We start from the raw sequence: 12729 nt of genomic DNA, 5'->3' as shown, positions 1-12729 counted from the left end.
TGTTTTAATATTTGTTTATAATAACTTTATAGCATTACCTTCAAAATGTTGTCCAGAGTTTAAATGACTTGATTTACGATTATATAGCTACTATGTATACATTTGTTTTCAGGGCTTGCCTAGCTAGTTTATTCCACTGATGATTTTTACATGCATGTATGTATGTGAGTAAACTAAAACGAACTGGCAATTATTTTCCATGCCTAAACAAAGGGAGCCAAGGAGAGATAGAGATACCTAAAGAGACAAGAGACAGAGTCAGGAATTGAGCCCAGTATGAGCCCTCTCTGGTACACATACATTATAACTTCAAGAGGGAATAAAGAACAACCTTCTTTGAGGAAAAAGAACAAAATGACATATGAAAGACTTTAGGTTTCAACACTGGCATTATCCAAAGTTTATATAGTTTCAGTGGAAAATGGACAAGGTAAAATAGTTTTGTCACATTTTTAAATTGGAAACTAAATGGGCATTGATTTTTATCTCTCATCTTGTTATAACTAATGCCTACTTTTAGTTTCACTTTTTAAAAATTCTTACAAATTTTAATTTATTTTTTAATTCATTTAATTCTTTAAAACAAAAAAATAGCAATTTTCCATTTGCAAATCAGATATTTTTATGATCAGCCCCAAATAAACAGACAGTAAGACTAAAAGTTGTATTTCTCCTCTCATTCTTCTTCTGGAGTTGAATGCTTTTCTAAGTGAGCTTCAATTATTATTTAGATTACAAAATATATACAGCATTTCCTACTACAGGTATAAACTTACTACTCTACTTTCCTCTGTAAATCTTACCTGAAATACCTGCATTTCTCACATTATAGCAAATATGAGTTCCATGTGTATATCCTCTTTTAGGTGCTCTACCATTAGCTTCAGCTATTCCCTTCTGTAAATCCATGAATACAAAACCATTCAGAGTGATATAAAGTACAGAAACAGGAGATTTCATGACTTTTTTTATACCCATCGACTACCATGTGTTCTCTCTTACTCTTTTCCTTCAGAAGGAAGTGACAATTTGCTTATCCTCAATTATGATCTTAGTTTTCCATGTTGCTTTCTACCAGGAAGTCAAGTGAACTGATTCAACCATTTTGGAAAGCAATCTGATATTATGCCCAAAGGGTTATGAAAAGGTATATACTCTTTGACCAAGCAACATTTTTATTTGGTATGTTTCTTAACATGATGAGGGGAAAAAGGAAAATAAATTACATGTACTAAAATATTTATAGCAGTTCCCTTAGCTGTGGCAAAGAAGTGGAAATTGAGGAAATGCCTGTCAATTGAGGAATGAATAAAGAAATTGTGGTGTACAATTGTGTGGAATATTGCTGTGATATTAGAAATGATAAGCTCATTGTTTTTTGAAAAAAACATGGAAATATTTGCATGAAATATTGAAAAGTACTGTGATAGCAATAGTGAAAGTTACAGTATAAAGTAGCAGCAATATTGTCCTAACCACAACTTTGAAGGACTGAGTTCAAATCAACTACAAAGGACCTATGAAAGAAGTTACTATATACCAGCAGAAAAAGACCTAATATATATGTGTATACTATGGTTTATGGTTTATATTATATGTGTATTTGTGTGTGTGTGTGTGAACATATTTGGGTCTAATGGCATCCTTCTCTAAGGTAGGTTGGTAAAAGAAGAAAAAAAATAAAAAGTACACAGTAGGAAACAGCATAAGAAGCAGAGAGAGAAAAAAAAGGTAGCTTTGAAAACAGAATATAGAAATTATTTAAACAAAAACAAATACTGTAGAAATGGAAATCCAGGTTTTATGTTGAATCCTCTTTTTATTTTTTTGTGTACTTGGAATTTGTTGTCTTTTTTTATTTAAATTCAACATGAATAGAAAAATAAAAAAAAATTAACAATCACTCTGGATAGCCAGTCAATGAACCTTTTTTAGTAAGCACTTACACTCTGTTAAATGTTGAACTATTATCCTAAATCAATCAGAACTGACTCCAGCACATTCTCTGGAATTACCCTCCCATTCTACTAATATCATCAACCAATTAACCAATCCTTTCTGTCCCAATTCTACTTTGCCTGCCACAGTCACATAACCTTTATACAGTCCTTTTTTTCCCAAGAAAGGAAATGGACTAAAATTTTCCTCCTTTCCTTGCTCCTGTGCACTCTCTCCCCAAGAGATTTTTCAACTGTTGAGCAAATGGTAGCAATAAGGATAAGGAGGAAGAGTAGAAAGTCTGGATTCTTATTTCTGATATGCAAAAAAAGGCACATTTTTACACAGCTTCAGAACTTTATATTTTATCTATAAAATAATCTTATGAATTACCTAGTCTATATATGATAGATGAGAAAACTGCTGGTCAGAAAGGGTGAAGTGATTGCTCTGAAATGGTACCGATCATCTAATTTCTAGTTTAGCTATCTCTCCAGTTTTATATAAAAATCATAGACCAAATCTTTTAACAATGAAGCATGGAGTTGAAAGATCAGTCTATGAAACTAAAGGAAATCTGGAAGAGGTTACAAAGTTGTCATTAGTCTTTGACTTTTCATCTTTCCTTTTTGCTCCATTTGTTTTAATATGACTTCTAGAATCATCCATCTCTGTTCTGCCCTTTCTGTCCTATTGGGCATAAAAATTTGCTCTACTCAGTCTTGTAAGGGAGACAACCCTCTTTCAGATGTTACTCTTAGGGATTTGAGAAGGTCATGATCAATAAATATGTTTTTCCCTATGTAATTTTCCAAGGGTATCATATCTTAGCAATTATGGGACTCCTGCTAATCACAAACCAGGGAATTATACTCTTACTTCTTTTTTTTTTTTTTTTTTTTTGCAAGGCAATAGGATTAAGTGGGTTGCCTAAGGCCACACAGCTAGGTAATTAGAAAGTGTCTGAGGTCTGATTTGAAGTCAGGTACTCCTGACTCCAGGGCCAGCTGGTGCTCTTATCCACAGCACCTCCTAACCACGCCTTATACTCGTACTTCTGATAGGACTGTAGTGATTCCCAAAATCTACTAAGCTATACATTTGCATTTTGTTGCAGGTTTTGTTAAACAGACCCAGAGATATGTTGAATTACCCAACTTTTCAATGCCCCAGTCAAGTCTTCCATCTTTATGAGTATTGTTTCCTCTTTCTTTCTGCCCTTAGTCTCATAAGACTGGGATCAGGTAAGTCTCCCTGTCTATTTGTTCCATTCTCACTCTTCTTTTTACCTTCAGGTCTATTCTGATCAATTGAACTGGACAAATAATGAGAAACAAATATGTGATAGATATAATAGCTCAGTTGGTTAGATGCTATACTTGTCCATTGAAGCCCACTAAAAACAAATTCCTATTTTGAAATACTGCCTTTTAATCCTAGTCAACTAAATTCAAGTTGCTACTATTATACTATGGGCAATTCTAATCATCCTTACTTCTAGAGAAACAAGACAAAATAAGCATTCCTGGTCTTTTTGTATTATTTGAGGGGAACTAAAATGTACCTTTTTCACCAAGGAAGTCTCCTAAGTCTGGCATAATTGAAATTTCTAGTCACTTCATTGACTGAAATCAATGAAATACTCCATTAAAATATATTTCCTCCTTCCCTCCCTCCCTCCCTCCTTCCTCCTACCCATCTTCATTCCTTCCCATCTTCATTTTTTCCTTCATTCATTCTTTCCTTCCTTAAAGTATTTATTCATTGTCTGTATGATAAATTTTGCTCAGTGCTGAAGAAAAACAGGAATGTAAGACAAATTAGAATATGTGTATACTTCAAAGAACTTTCATTTCATTGGTTTGGGTTCACCCTCTCTGTCTGTCTCTATATCTACACATGCAGACCAGTTTTCATGAATATATATTATATATATATATATATATGTAACTCATAAACTATCCAAACTTACTTAGACTGACTCTTGGAGAGCTCTCAATCATATAGTTTTGCTGACACCTCTTTTTCTTTTCTTTTTTTAAGGGGGGTTATCTGGAAAAATGTGCCCATTTTCCATGATGTTACAGATTTCACAGACCATGGTTTCATAATCATATTATCTAGTTTGTTCAAAACTCAGGGAGATGACTAATATGAACCCAATGACTTCAATCTCATTTTGCTTAGGGAAACTTCTGAAATTAGTGAAATAAGAACATTGAACTTTAATAGGTGAAGTAAGTTCTGCCCCTTATTTATCTTATTGATCTACTCCCTATTGATATTTTATTCTGTCCCTTTTGGTGCAAAGACTGGGAAGAACAAGGGCAGCTAGGTGGTGCAGTGGATAGAGCACTGGCCCTGGAGTCAAGAGTACCTGAGTTCAAATCCAGCCTCAAACACTTAATAATTACCTAAAAGTGTGGCCTTGGGCAAGCCACTTAACCCCATTTCCTTGCAAAAACCTAAAAAAAAGAGTGGGAAGAACAAGACAAATGATAAAATAATTTTGCATTCTGTCCCCCATTCCATTACCATACTAATATGTCTGAGCATCATCTTATCCCATCTAGTGAAGAATGTTAGATGTATCAGTATAATAAATGGAATCCTTTGGGCCCAAGGAACTTCTACATTTTAACGGACTGACCAGTGATCATATCAATGTGAAAATTCTCTTAAAAATGCTGGATTTCAACCCTTTCATGATTGTGAATCAAACTATATTTATAAAATATATGAAGGGTTATTATGGAAAAAGAGGAAAGTAGAAAAAAATCAGAAAAGCTATAAAAGGCAAAAATAGGACCAACAAGCACATTACAGAAAATATGATTTTATTTCAACATAAATAATACTTTTATAATTTAAAGCTATCTCAAAATAGAATGGATTTCCTTTTACATAGTAGGGTCCTCAACCACTGGTAATGAGCAAATGATGACCTTTTAGGAATATTGCACAGGAAATTCTGGCATGTGATGGAAGTTTAGATGAGAGCTAAAATCCCTTCCAATAGTAATATTTAATTATTTTATGTTATAAGCAAAAAATTCAAGGTGGAGTTAAGTTAGCAGGGAATTGCCTGATTTCTTCCCCAAACCATTTCAAATAACTTTAAATAATGACTCTAAGTAGATTCTAATGTGACAGAACACACAAAAGACTGAATAAAACAATTTCCCAGCTCAAGGTCAACTTGGAAAAGATCAGTGGGAAGAGTTTGTTGCACTGGGCTTAGAAAGTACTCATGGTGAAGTCCCAGGCTACAGAATGAGCCTGTCCCCAACCAGAACAGGCTGTAGGGCAACTAGGTCAGAGGCAGTGGTGGTAATTTCCAGACCCCTCAGCCCAAGGATTCCAAAGACAACTTGGAAGGTCAGTAGGAAAACTCTGTCACACCAGAGTGAGAGCAGTGCCCAGGCCTGTACAGGACTCAGCAGCACAGACCTACCCTAGCAAACCAGGAGTTACTGAATCAGTAGCAGTTGCTGCTTCCAGAGCTTTCAGCCTAGGGATGGTAAGGAGGTCAGAAGGTAATTACAGGAGTCTCTCTACTATCAATGAGGCAGAACTCTGTTGTTTTGCTGATACTCAGGATCTACATCCGAGTCTGGGGTCCCAATTCCAAGAAGAAGAGCAAAAGCAGAACAGAAATTACTGTCTTATTGGAGCAAGGAATCTTCTCCAAGTTCCAGGGAAGAAAGGAGTGCTTGTGCTCACCTACAGAAAAGAACACAGGCCAGGAATGTAGTGAAAAACCTCTCCTTAGATCATAAGACCTTGAAAGAATTGAAAACTTGCAGGTCCCTAGAAGTATTTCTGCAAACAACTGCAAAACCCCTCAAAAGTTTGGGACAGTGAGTTCTCCACCCTAGAAGCAGAATCCCATGTTAAAATGAGCAAATAACAGAAGAAAAAAATATGATCACAGATAGTTACCATGGTCATCAGGAAGAGCAAGTAAAAAATATTCAGAAGAACATAACAAAGTTAAAGCTTTTATATTCAAAATCTCCAAGAAATATATGAAATAAAGTCAGGTTATGGAAGTGCTCAATAAAGAATTTTGAAAATCAAGTAAGGGAGGTAGAGGAAAATTAGAAAGAGAAACAAGAGTGATGCAGGAAAATCATGAAAATGAGATCAGCTTGTTGAAGGAGAAACAAAATAAATACTAAAGAAAATAACTTGTCAAAAACAGATTTGGCCAAATGGAAAAGATACAAAAGCTCACTAAAGAAAATATCTCCTTAAAATATAGAATGGAACAAAGGGAAGCTGATGACTTTGTAAGAAATTAAGAAACAATAAAACAAAACCAAAAGAATGAAAAGCTACAAAAAAAAATGTGAAATATCTCTTTGAAAAAACAACTGACCTGAAAAATAGATCCAGAAAAGATCACTTAAAATTATTGGATTACCTGAAAGTGATGACCAAAAATAGAACCTAGAAATAATTTTTCAAGAAATTATCAAGTAAATTAGCTTGATATCCTAGAAGCAGAGGTTAAAATAGAAATTAAAAGAATACACCACTAACCTAAAAGAGATACCAAAATAAAAACTGCCAGGAATATGATAGCAAATTTCAGATCTCCCAAGTCAAGGAGTAAATACTGCAAGTAGCCAAAAAATTCAAGTATCTTGGACTGTAAGGATAATGTAAGATTGAACAACTTCCACATTAAAATATCATAGGGTTTATGGTATTCCAGAAGGGAATAGAGTTTGAATTACAATCAAGAATAGACTACTCAGTAAAAGTGAATATAATCTTTCAGGGGAAAAGATTAACATTGAATGAAATAGGGAAGTTTCAAACTTTCCTGTTGAAATAACCAGAACTGAATTTGAATCAAGACTCAAGTGAAATATAAAAAGGTAAACAGGAAAGGCAAATCATAAGGGATTTAATGATGATGATGATGATGAACTGCTTAATTTCTTGCATGGGAAGGTGATATTCATAATTGAAATGAAATTTCTCATCTATTAGGGCAGTTCAAAGGAGCATATATAGAAAAGTAATAAGTGGGAATTTAATATGAAGGAATAATATATTAAAAAGTGGGGCAGTGGATAGGGCACTAATTCTGGAGTCAGGAGGATTTTAGTTAAAATCCAGCCTTACTTGATATTTATTAGCTGTGTGACCTTGAGCAAGTAACTTAACCCCATTGCCTTACAAAAAAAAACTCAAAAAAAGAGATGGAGTTAATGGGAGATAGAAGATTGTTCTGGGAGAAAGGGAAAGGGGGAGGTATAATGGAGTAAATTATTTTATATAAAAGAGACAAGAAAGCTTTTGCAGTGGAGAGGGTGAGCAGGGAGGTGAGGGAGAGGCAGTGATCCTTGCTCTCATCAAAATTGGTTCAGAGAGGTAATAACATGTACACTCAATCGGGTATAGAAATACCTATCTTATCCCAGGGGAAAGTAGGAGGGGAAGGGTATGGGAGAAATGGTGGGGGAGGTGATAGAATAGAATAAATGGAGTTGGGGGAATAGGATGGAGGAAAATACAGTTAGCAATAGCAACTGAGAAAAAAATAATGAAACAAGCTTCTTTAATTTGGACCTCAATTCTCAAACATAGAGAACTGAATAAAATTTATTAAAAAAGTCATTCACCAATTGATAAATGATCAAAAGATATGAACAATTTTCAGATGAGGTTATAAATGATATCTATTTAAATTACTTTCAAAATATCCTAAAACACTATTTTTAGGAGAAATGCAGATTGAAACAATTTTGAGGTACTACTCTATACCTATTGGATTGGCTAATAGGACAGAAAAAGAAAATGACATGCTGGAGGAAATGTAGGGGAAATGAAAATGCACTGTTGGAGGAGTTATGGAATGATTCAACCATTCTGTAGAGCAATTTGGAACTATGCCCAACTGGCTATAAAACCCTTTCTATATTTTGACCTAGCAGTGCCACAACCAGGTCTGCATTCCAGAAGAGAGGAAAAACAGGAAGAAAAAGGAAGTCTATAAGAATATTTATAGGATTTCTCTTCTGGTGGCAAGGAGCTGGAGATTGAGGGGATGTTGATCAATGGGGAAATGACAGAAAAAAATTGATTAAGATGAAATGGTATTCTGTTATAAGAAATGATAAATGGGATGCTCTCAGTAACAAAAAAACTTTACATGAGCAAAGTGGGAAATGTACTATATACAATGTAACAGCAATGTTGTAGGATGATCAGCTTTGAAAGACTTCCTTTTCTTAGCGATGTGATGATCCAAGAGAACTCTGAAGGACTTACGATGAATACAATTCATCCCCAAAGACATAGTTGATGGTATCTGAATACAGATTGCAGCATATTTTATTTTTACTTTATTTTCCTTGAGAGTTCTTTTTTTTCTTTGAGGGTGTCCTTTGTTTATTTTCACAATATGACGGTGGTAAGGAGGTCAGAAGGCAATTACAGGACTACATTTTTGAGTTATGTCAAATAACTTATCCAATGAGGTGAAATGGGGTGGGAAGAAGGGAATTTGGAATTCAGGTTTTTAAAAGTGAATGTTGAAACTTGTTTATGTGTGTGTAACCAAGGGAAAAATAAAATAAAATATGTAAAAAAAGAAACACATGAATAACTGAAAAAGTATGCAATTCAATCTCATAATCCTTGTCTAGTGTCATTGGAAGAGGGAAAGGTTTCTGTCCTGAGTGAAGTAGTTTTAAATCAAGAAGGAGCTATATGTAACCTTCCATTCAAGTTCTGTGCATTATCCTGACAAATGTCATGATTAATAAACCTTTTCTGCTTATCCCTACAGGTCAATTTCAGTTAATTGGCCCAGATGACCATATTCAAGCATTGGCGGGAGAAGATGTTGTTTTCTCCTGTCATGTCTCACCAAAAATGAATTTAGAGGACATGGAGGTGAGATTCTTCCGGAACCATTTCTCTTCTGTGCTACTTCTATACAAGGATGGGAAAGAAGTAAAAGAGAAGCAAATGCAAGAATATCAAGGAAGAACAGAGCTTATGCAAGATGCTATCATTGAAGGGACAGTCTCTTTAAAACTAAAGAACATAATTCCTTCAGACAAGGCATTATATGGATGCTGGTTTAGCTCTAAAACTTTCTACCAGCAGTATACTTGGGAACTCCAGGTAGCAGGTCAGTTACTTCTTCAATGATGTTATCTTTAGCTAGAACATGCTACTGAAGGGGTCCATGCTGCTGTGTTTTCATACTTTGATGAAGGGAGATAGAAACAAATTCATAAACTAGTCCAGAGCTAGATAAGTTTTATTTTGAATATCCTTGAAAATACTTCTGAATATACTTGAAATGCTTTTTTGGTTTGACTTTATTTCTTGTTTTCTGCAGCTCTGGGGTCAACCCCTATTATTTCTTTTGAGGGATACAGAGATGGAGAGATCTTGCTATTGTGTCAATCAGTTGGGTGGTTACCTGAACCAAGTGTGCAATGGAGACAGGATCCAGGACATTTGTTAACAAAGCATACAGTAGAGCAGGATGATAATGGCTTCTTTTTCATAAAAACTAACCTTTCTATAAATGAACATTCAAATAAGAACATCTCATGTTTAATTCTGAACCATGTCCTCAAACAAGAGAAGGAATCCAGGGTGCATATAGCAGGTGAGTAGAATGAAAAAGAAGGCAATAAAAGGGATAAGTGCTTGATGGCTTGATAGAAAATGTGGTCCTTAGCCTTGAATTGACTGTTGTGTGTATGTTAATTTTATGCTTTTGAAAAATGAAAACTGAAGGTAAATAGGTTCAAAGTTCATAGTCACAAATGCTTTGGAAAAGATGTGTACCAACATTTTTGTTTGTTAAATATAAAACTATTTTACCTAGTCAATGAAATAATTGTTATGAAAAAATTCATTTTATGACCAATGAAAGGAATTAATACTTTAATTAGCACAGACTTAATTTCTGGGATGAAAATGAAGGGAATTTTAGGAGGGAGTGAAAATTACCTCCTAGAATTTATGATAGAGAAGAGAGATGAATGAATTTTCGCTGTAGCCCATAGAAAGTCAAATTTACTTATCACAACTCAAGCTTTCACAGATGAATTTTATGTCCTAAAACAAAGCTTATATCCCCATCAGGTACTAGGCTTTCGAGGATATATTTTATGCTATCTCTTGAGTGTCCACCCAAGTGATTTCCTCCAAGAACATCAATTTAGTGGACCATTCTAAAGAACTTTTAGAAAGAGACTTTTATTTAATTTTTTTATTTTATTACATGCAAAGATAGTTTCCAACATTCATAAGTTGTAAGATTTTGAGTTCCACATATTTATCCCTCCCTTCATCTCCTCCCTAAAAAGATCAAGTAATCTGATATAGATTATACATGTGCAATCATGCTAGACATATTTCCATGTTGGTTATGTGAATGAAGAAGCAGAACAAACATGGAATTAAAAAAATATTTTAAAAAATGAAAATAGTTTGCTTTAGTTTATATTCAGACTCCACAGTTCTTTCTCTAGATGTAAATGGCATTTTCCATGGTAAGTTTTTCAGAATTGTCTTTGATTATTGTATTGTTCAGAAGAGATAAGATGGGCTGCTAGATGGCACAGTGGATCAAGCACCGGCCCTGGAGTCAGGAGTACCTGGATTCAAATCCGGTCTCAGACACTTAATAATTACCTAGCTGTGTGGCCTTGGGCAAGCCACTTAACCCCATTTGCCTTGAAAAGAAAAAGAGATAAGTCTATCATTGTTGATCCTTATACAATGTTGTTGTCATATACAATGTATTCAATGTTCTCCTGGTTCTGTTCACTTCTCTCAGCATCAGTTCATGTAAGTCCTTTCAGGTTTGTCTTAAATATGCTGACTCTTCATTTCTTACAGAACAATAAGTATTTCTTTTTTTTTGGCAAGGCAGTGGGGCTAAGTGACTTATCCAAGGTCACACAGCTAAGTAATTATTAAGTGTCTGAGATCACATTTGAACTCATGTCCTCCTGACTCCAGGACCAGTGCTCGATCCACTGTGCCAGCTAGCTGCCCACCCTCAGAACAACTGTATCTCATCACATTTATATACCAAAACTTGTTCAGCTGTTCCTCAATTAATAGACATCTCTTCAATTTGAAATTCTTTGCTACTACAAAAAAAGCAACTATAAATATTCTTTACATGAGCTCTTTTTTGATTACTCCTGCTTTATAATATAATTTTAGATCTAGTGCAACTAAGTCATTTTACTTTGTATTTCATTAATTCCTTTCATCTTCTTGTTTCTCCTGATGAATTTTGTTACCATTTTTTGAGATCTATAAAGTAATTTGTAGTATTATGACTGGTATGGCACTGAATGAGTATATTAATTTAGGTACAATTATTATTTTTATTATATTAACTTGACCTTTCCTTGAGCAATTGATACTTTTCCAATTGATAATCTTACTTTATTTGTGTGAAAAGTGTGATGTAATTGTTTTCATACAGTTCTTGGATTTGCATTGGCAGGGAGACTCCCAAATATATTATGTTATCTATAGGTACTTTAATTTGCCCATCTACTGCCTTCCTTGGATATGGTGGCTGTTTCTCAGGGCCCCTATCTGGAGGCTGAGAAAACTTGAAATGTTCCATGCTGATGAATCGACTATCAAAAGCCAAGTTATCTATACCATATTGCCACAAAACTATCACCAAACATAACCATCTTGATATTATACCTGGCATATGGGAAGGAAACCATATCCATGAGATGAAGGACTCTAACAGCATCCCAACATCACCAAAGTTCTGCTTCCTATCAAATCAGATCAAGTGGTGAAACTTTTCTGGAAAAGGCATTGAGAAGGATGTCTTTGCAAAACATGCCTATCATTATAATAAGTCTAATATCTAAGTCATGTCATCATGTATATACAACATGGTACTATTCGAACATAAAAGACAATCATTGTTCTGCATAGTTACTTTAGAAGGAAGAGTTTCTCTTTCCACCTCTGGATTCTGGGCTTTGTTGTTAATATATAGAAATGCTGATATTAATGTGGGTTTTTTTATATTCTGTTATTTTTCTAAAACTGCTAATTGTTTCAAGTGATTTTTTAAAGTTGATTTTTTAAGATTCTCTAAGTATACTATCACATCAGTTTTGTTTCCTCACTGTGTAGTCTAATTCCTTCAATTTCTTTTTCTTTTCTTAAGATAAGCTAACATTTATGGTACAAAATTGAATAATAGTGGTGATAATAGGCATCCTTGTTTCAACATTGATCTTACTGAGAATGCTTCTAACTTATTCCCATTACATTTGCTGTTTGCTGATGGTTTTAGATAAATACTCCTTATCATTTTAAAGAAAATTTAGTTTGTAGCTATGCTCTCTAGCATTTTAATAGGAATGGGTGTTGTATTTTATTAAAAACCATTTCAGCATCTATTGAGATAAACCTATGATTTTTCCTAGTTTTGTTATTGATATGGTCAATTAAATTGATTGTTTTCCTAATATTTAATGATCACAGCATTCCTGGTATAAATTTTGCCTGGTCATAATATATTAGTCTGTGATAAATATCAGTAATCTCTCTGCTATTATTTTATTTAAAACTTCTGCATCAATCTTTATTAGGAAAATTGCTCTATAATTTTGTTTGTTTAGGTTCTATCTGATTTAGGTATTAGCACCATAAGGACTCCTACTTGACCAATTTTTTCAAATAGTTTATATAGAGATGGAATTAGTTTATCTTTAAAACTTTTCAAGAATTCAATTGTAAAATCATCTGGCCGAGAGA

The 12729-nt window shown here is 34.2% G+C and overlaps 1 protein-coding gene across 1 annotated transcript in view; it reads left to right on the top strand.

Moving 5' to 3' along the window:
• The first annotated feature begins 1636 nt into the window (after positions 1 to 1636).
• LOC141503052 (butyrophilin-like protein 8) overlaps positions 1637 to 12729 on the top strand; it is a 32241-nt gene continuing 21148 nt past the window's right edge. Inside the window, exons 1-4 of the mRNA XM_074208208.1 lie at positions 1637 to 1654; positions 3056 to 3182; positions 8744 to 9091; positions 9305 to 9580. Of these exons, the coding sequence (XP_074064309.1) occupies positions 1637 to 1654; positions 3056 to 3182; positions 8744 to 9091; positions 9305 to 9580 (769 nt within the window). The remainder of the gene's footprint in view (positions 1655 to 3055; positions 3183 to 8743; positions 9092 to 9304; positions 9581 to 12729) is intronic.

Source organism: Macrotis lagotis, chromosome 1, assembly GCF_037893015.1.
Source record: "Macrotis lagotis isolate mMagLag1 chromosome 1, bilby.v1.9.chrom.fasta, whole genome shotgun sequence".
Taxonomy (NCBI): domain Eukaryota; kingdom Metazoa; phylum Chordata; class Mammalia; order Peramelemorphia; family Peramelidae; genus Macrotis; species Macrotis lagotis.
Note: the sequence above shows the minus strand (reverse complement) of the source record. Positions and strands in the feature narration are given on the sequence as shown.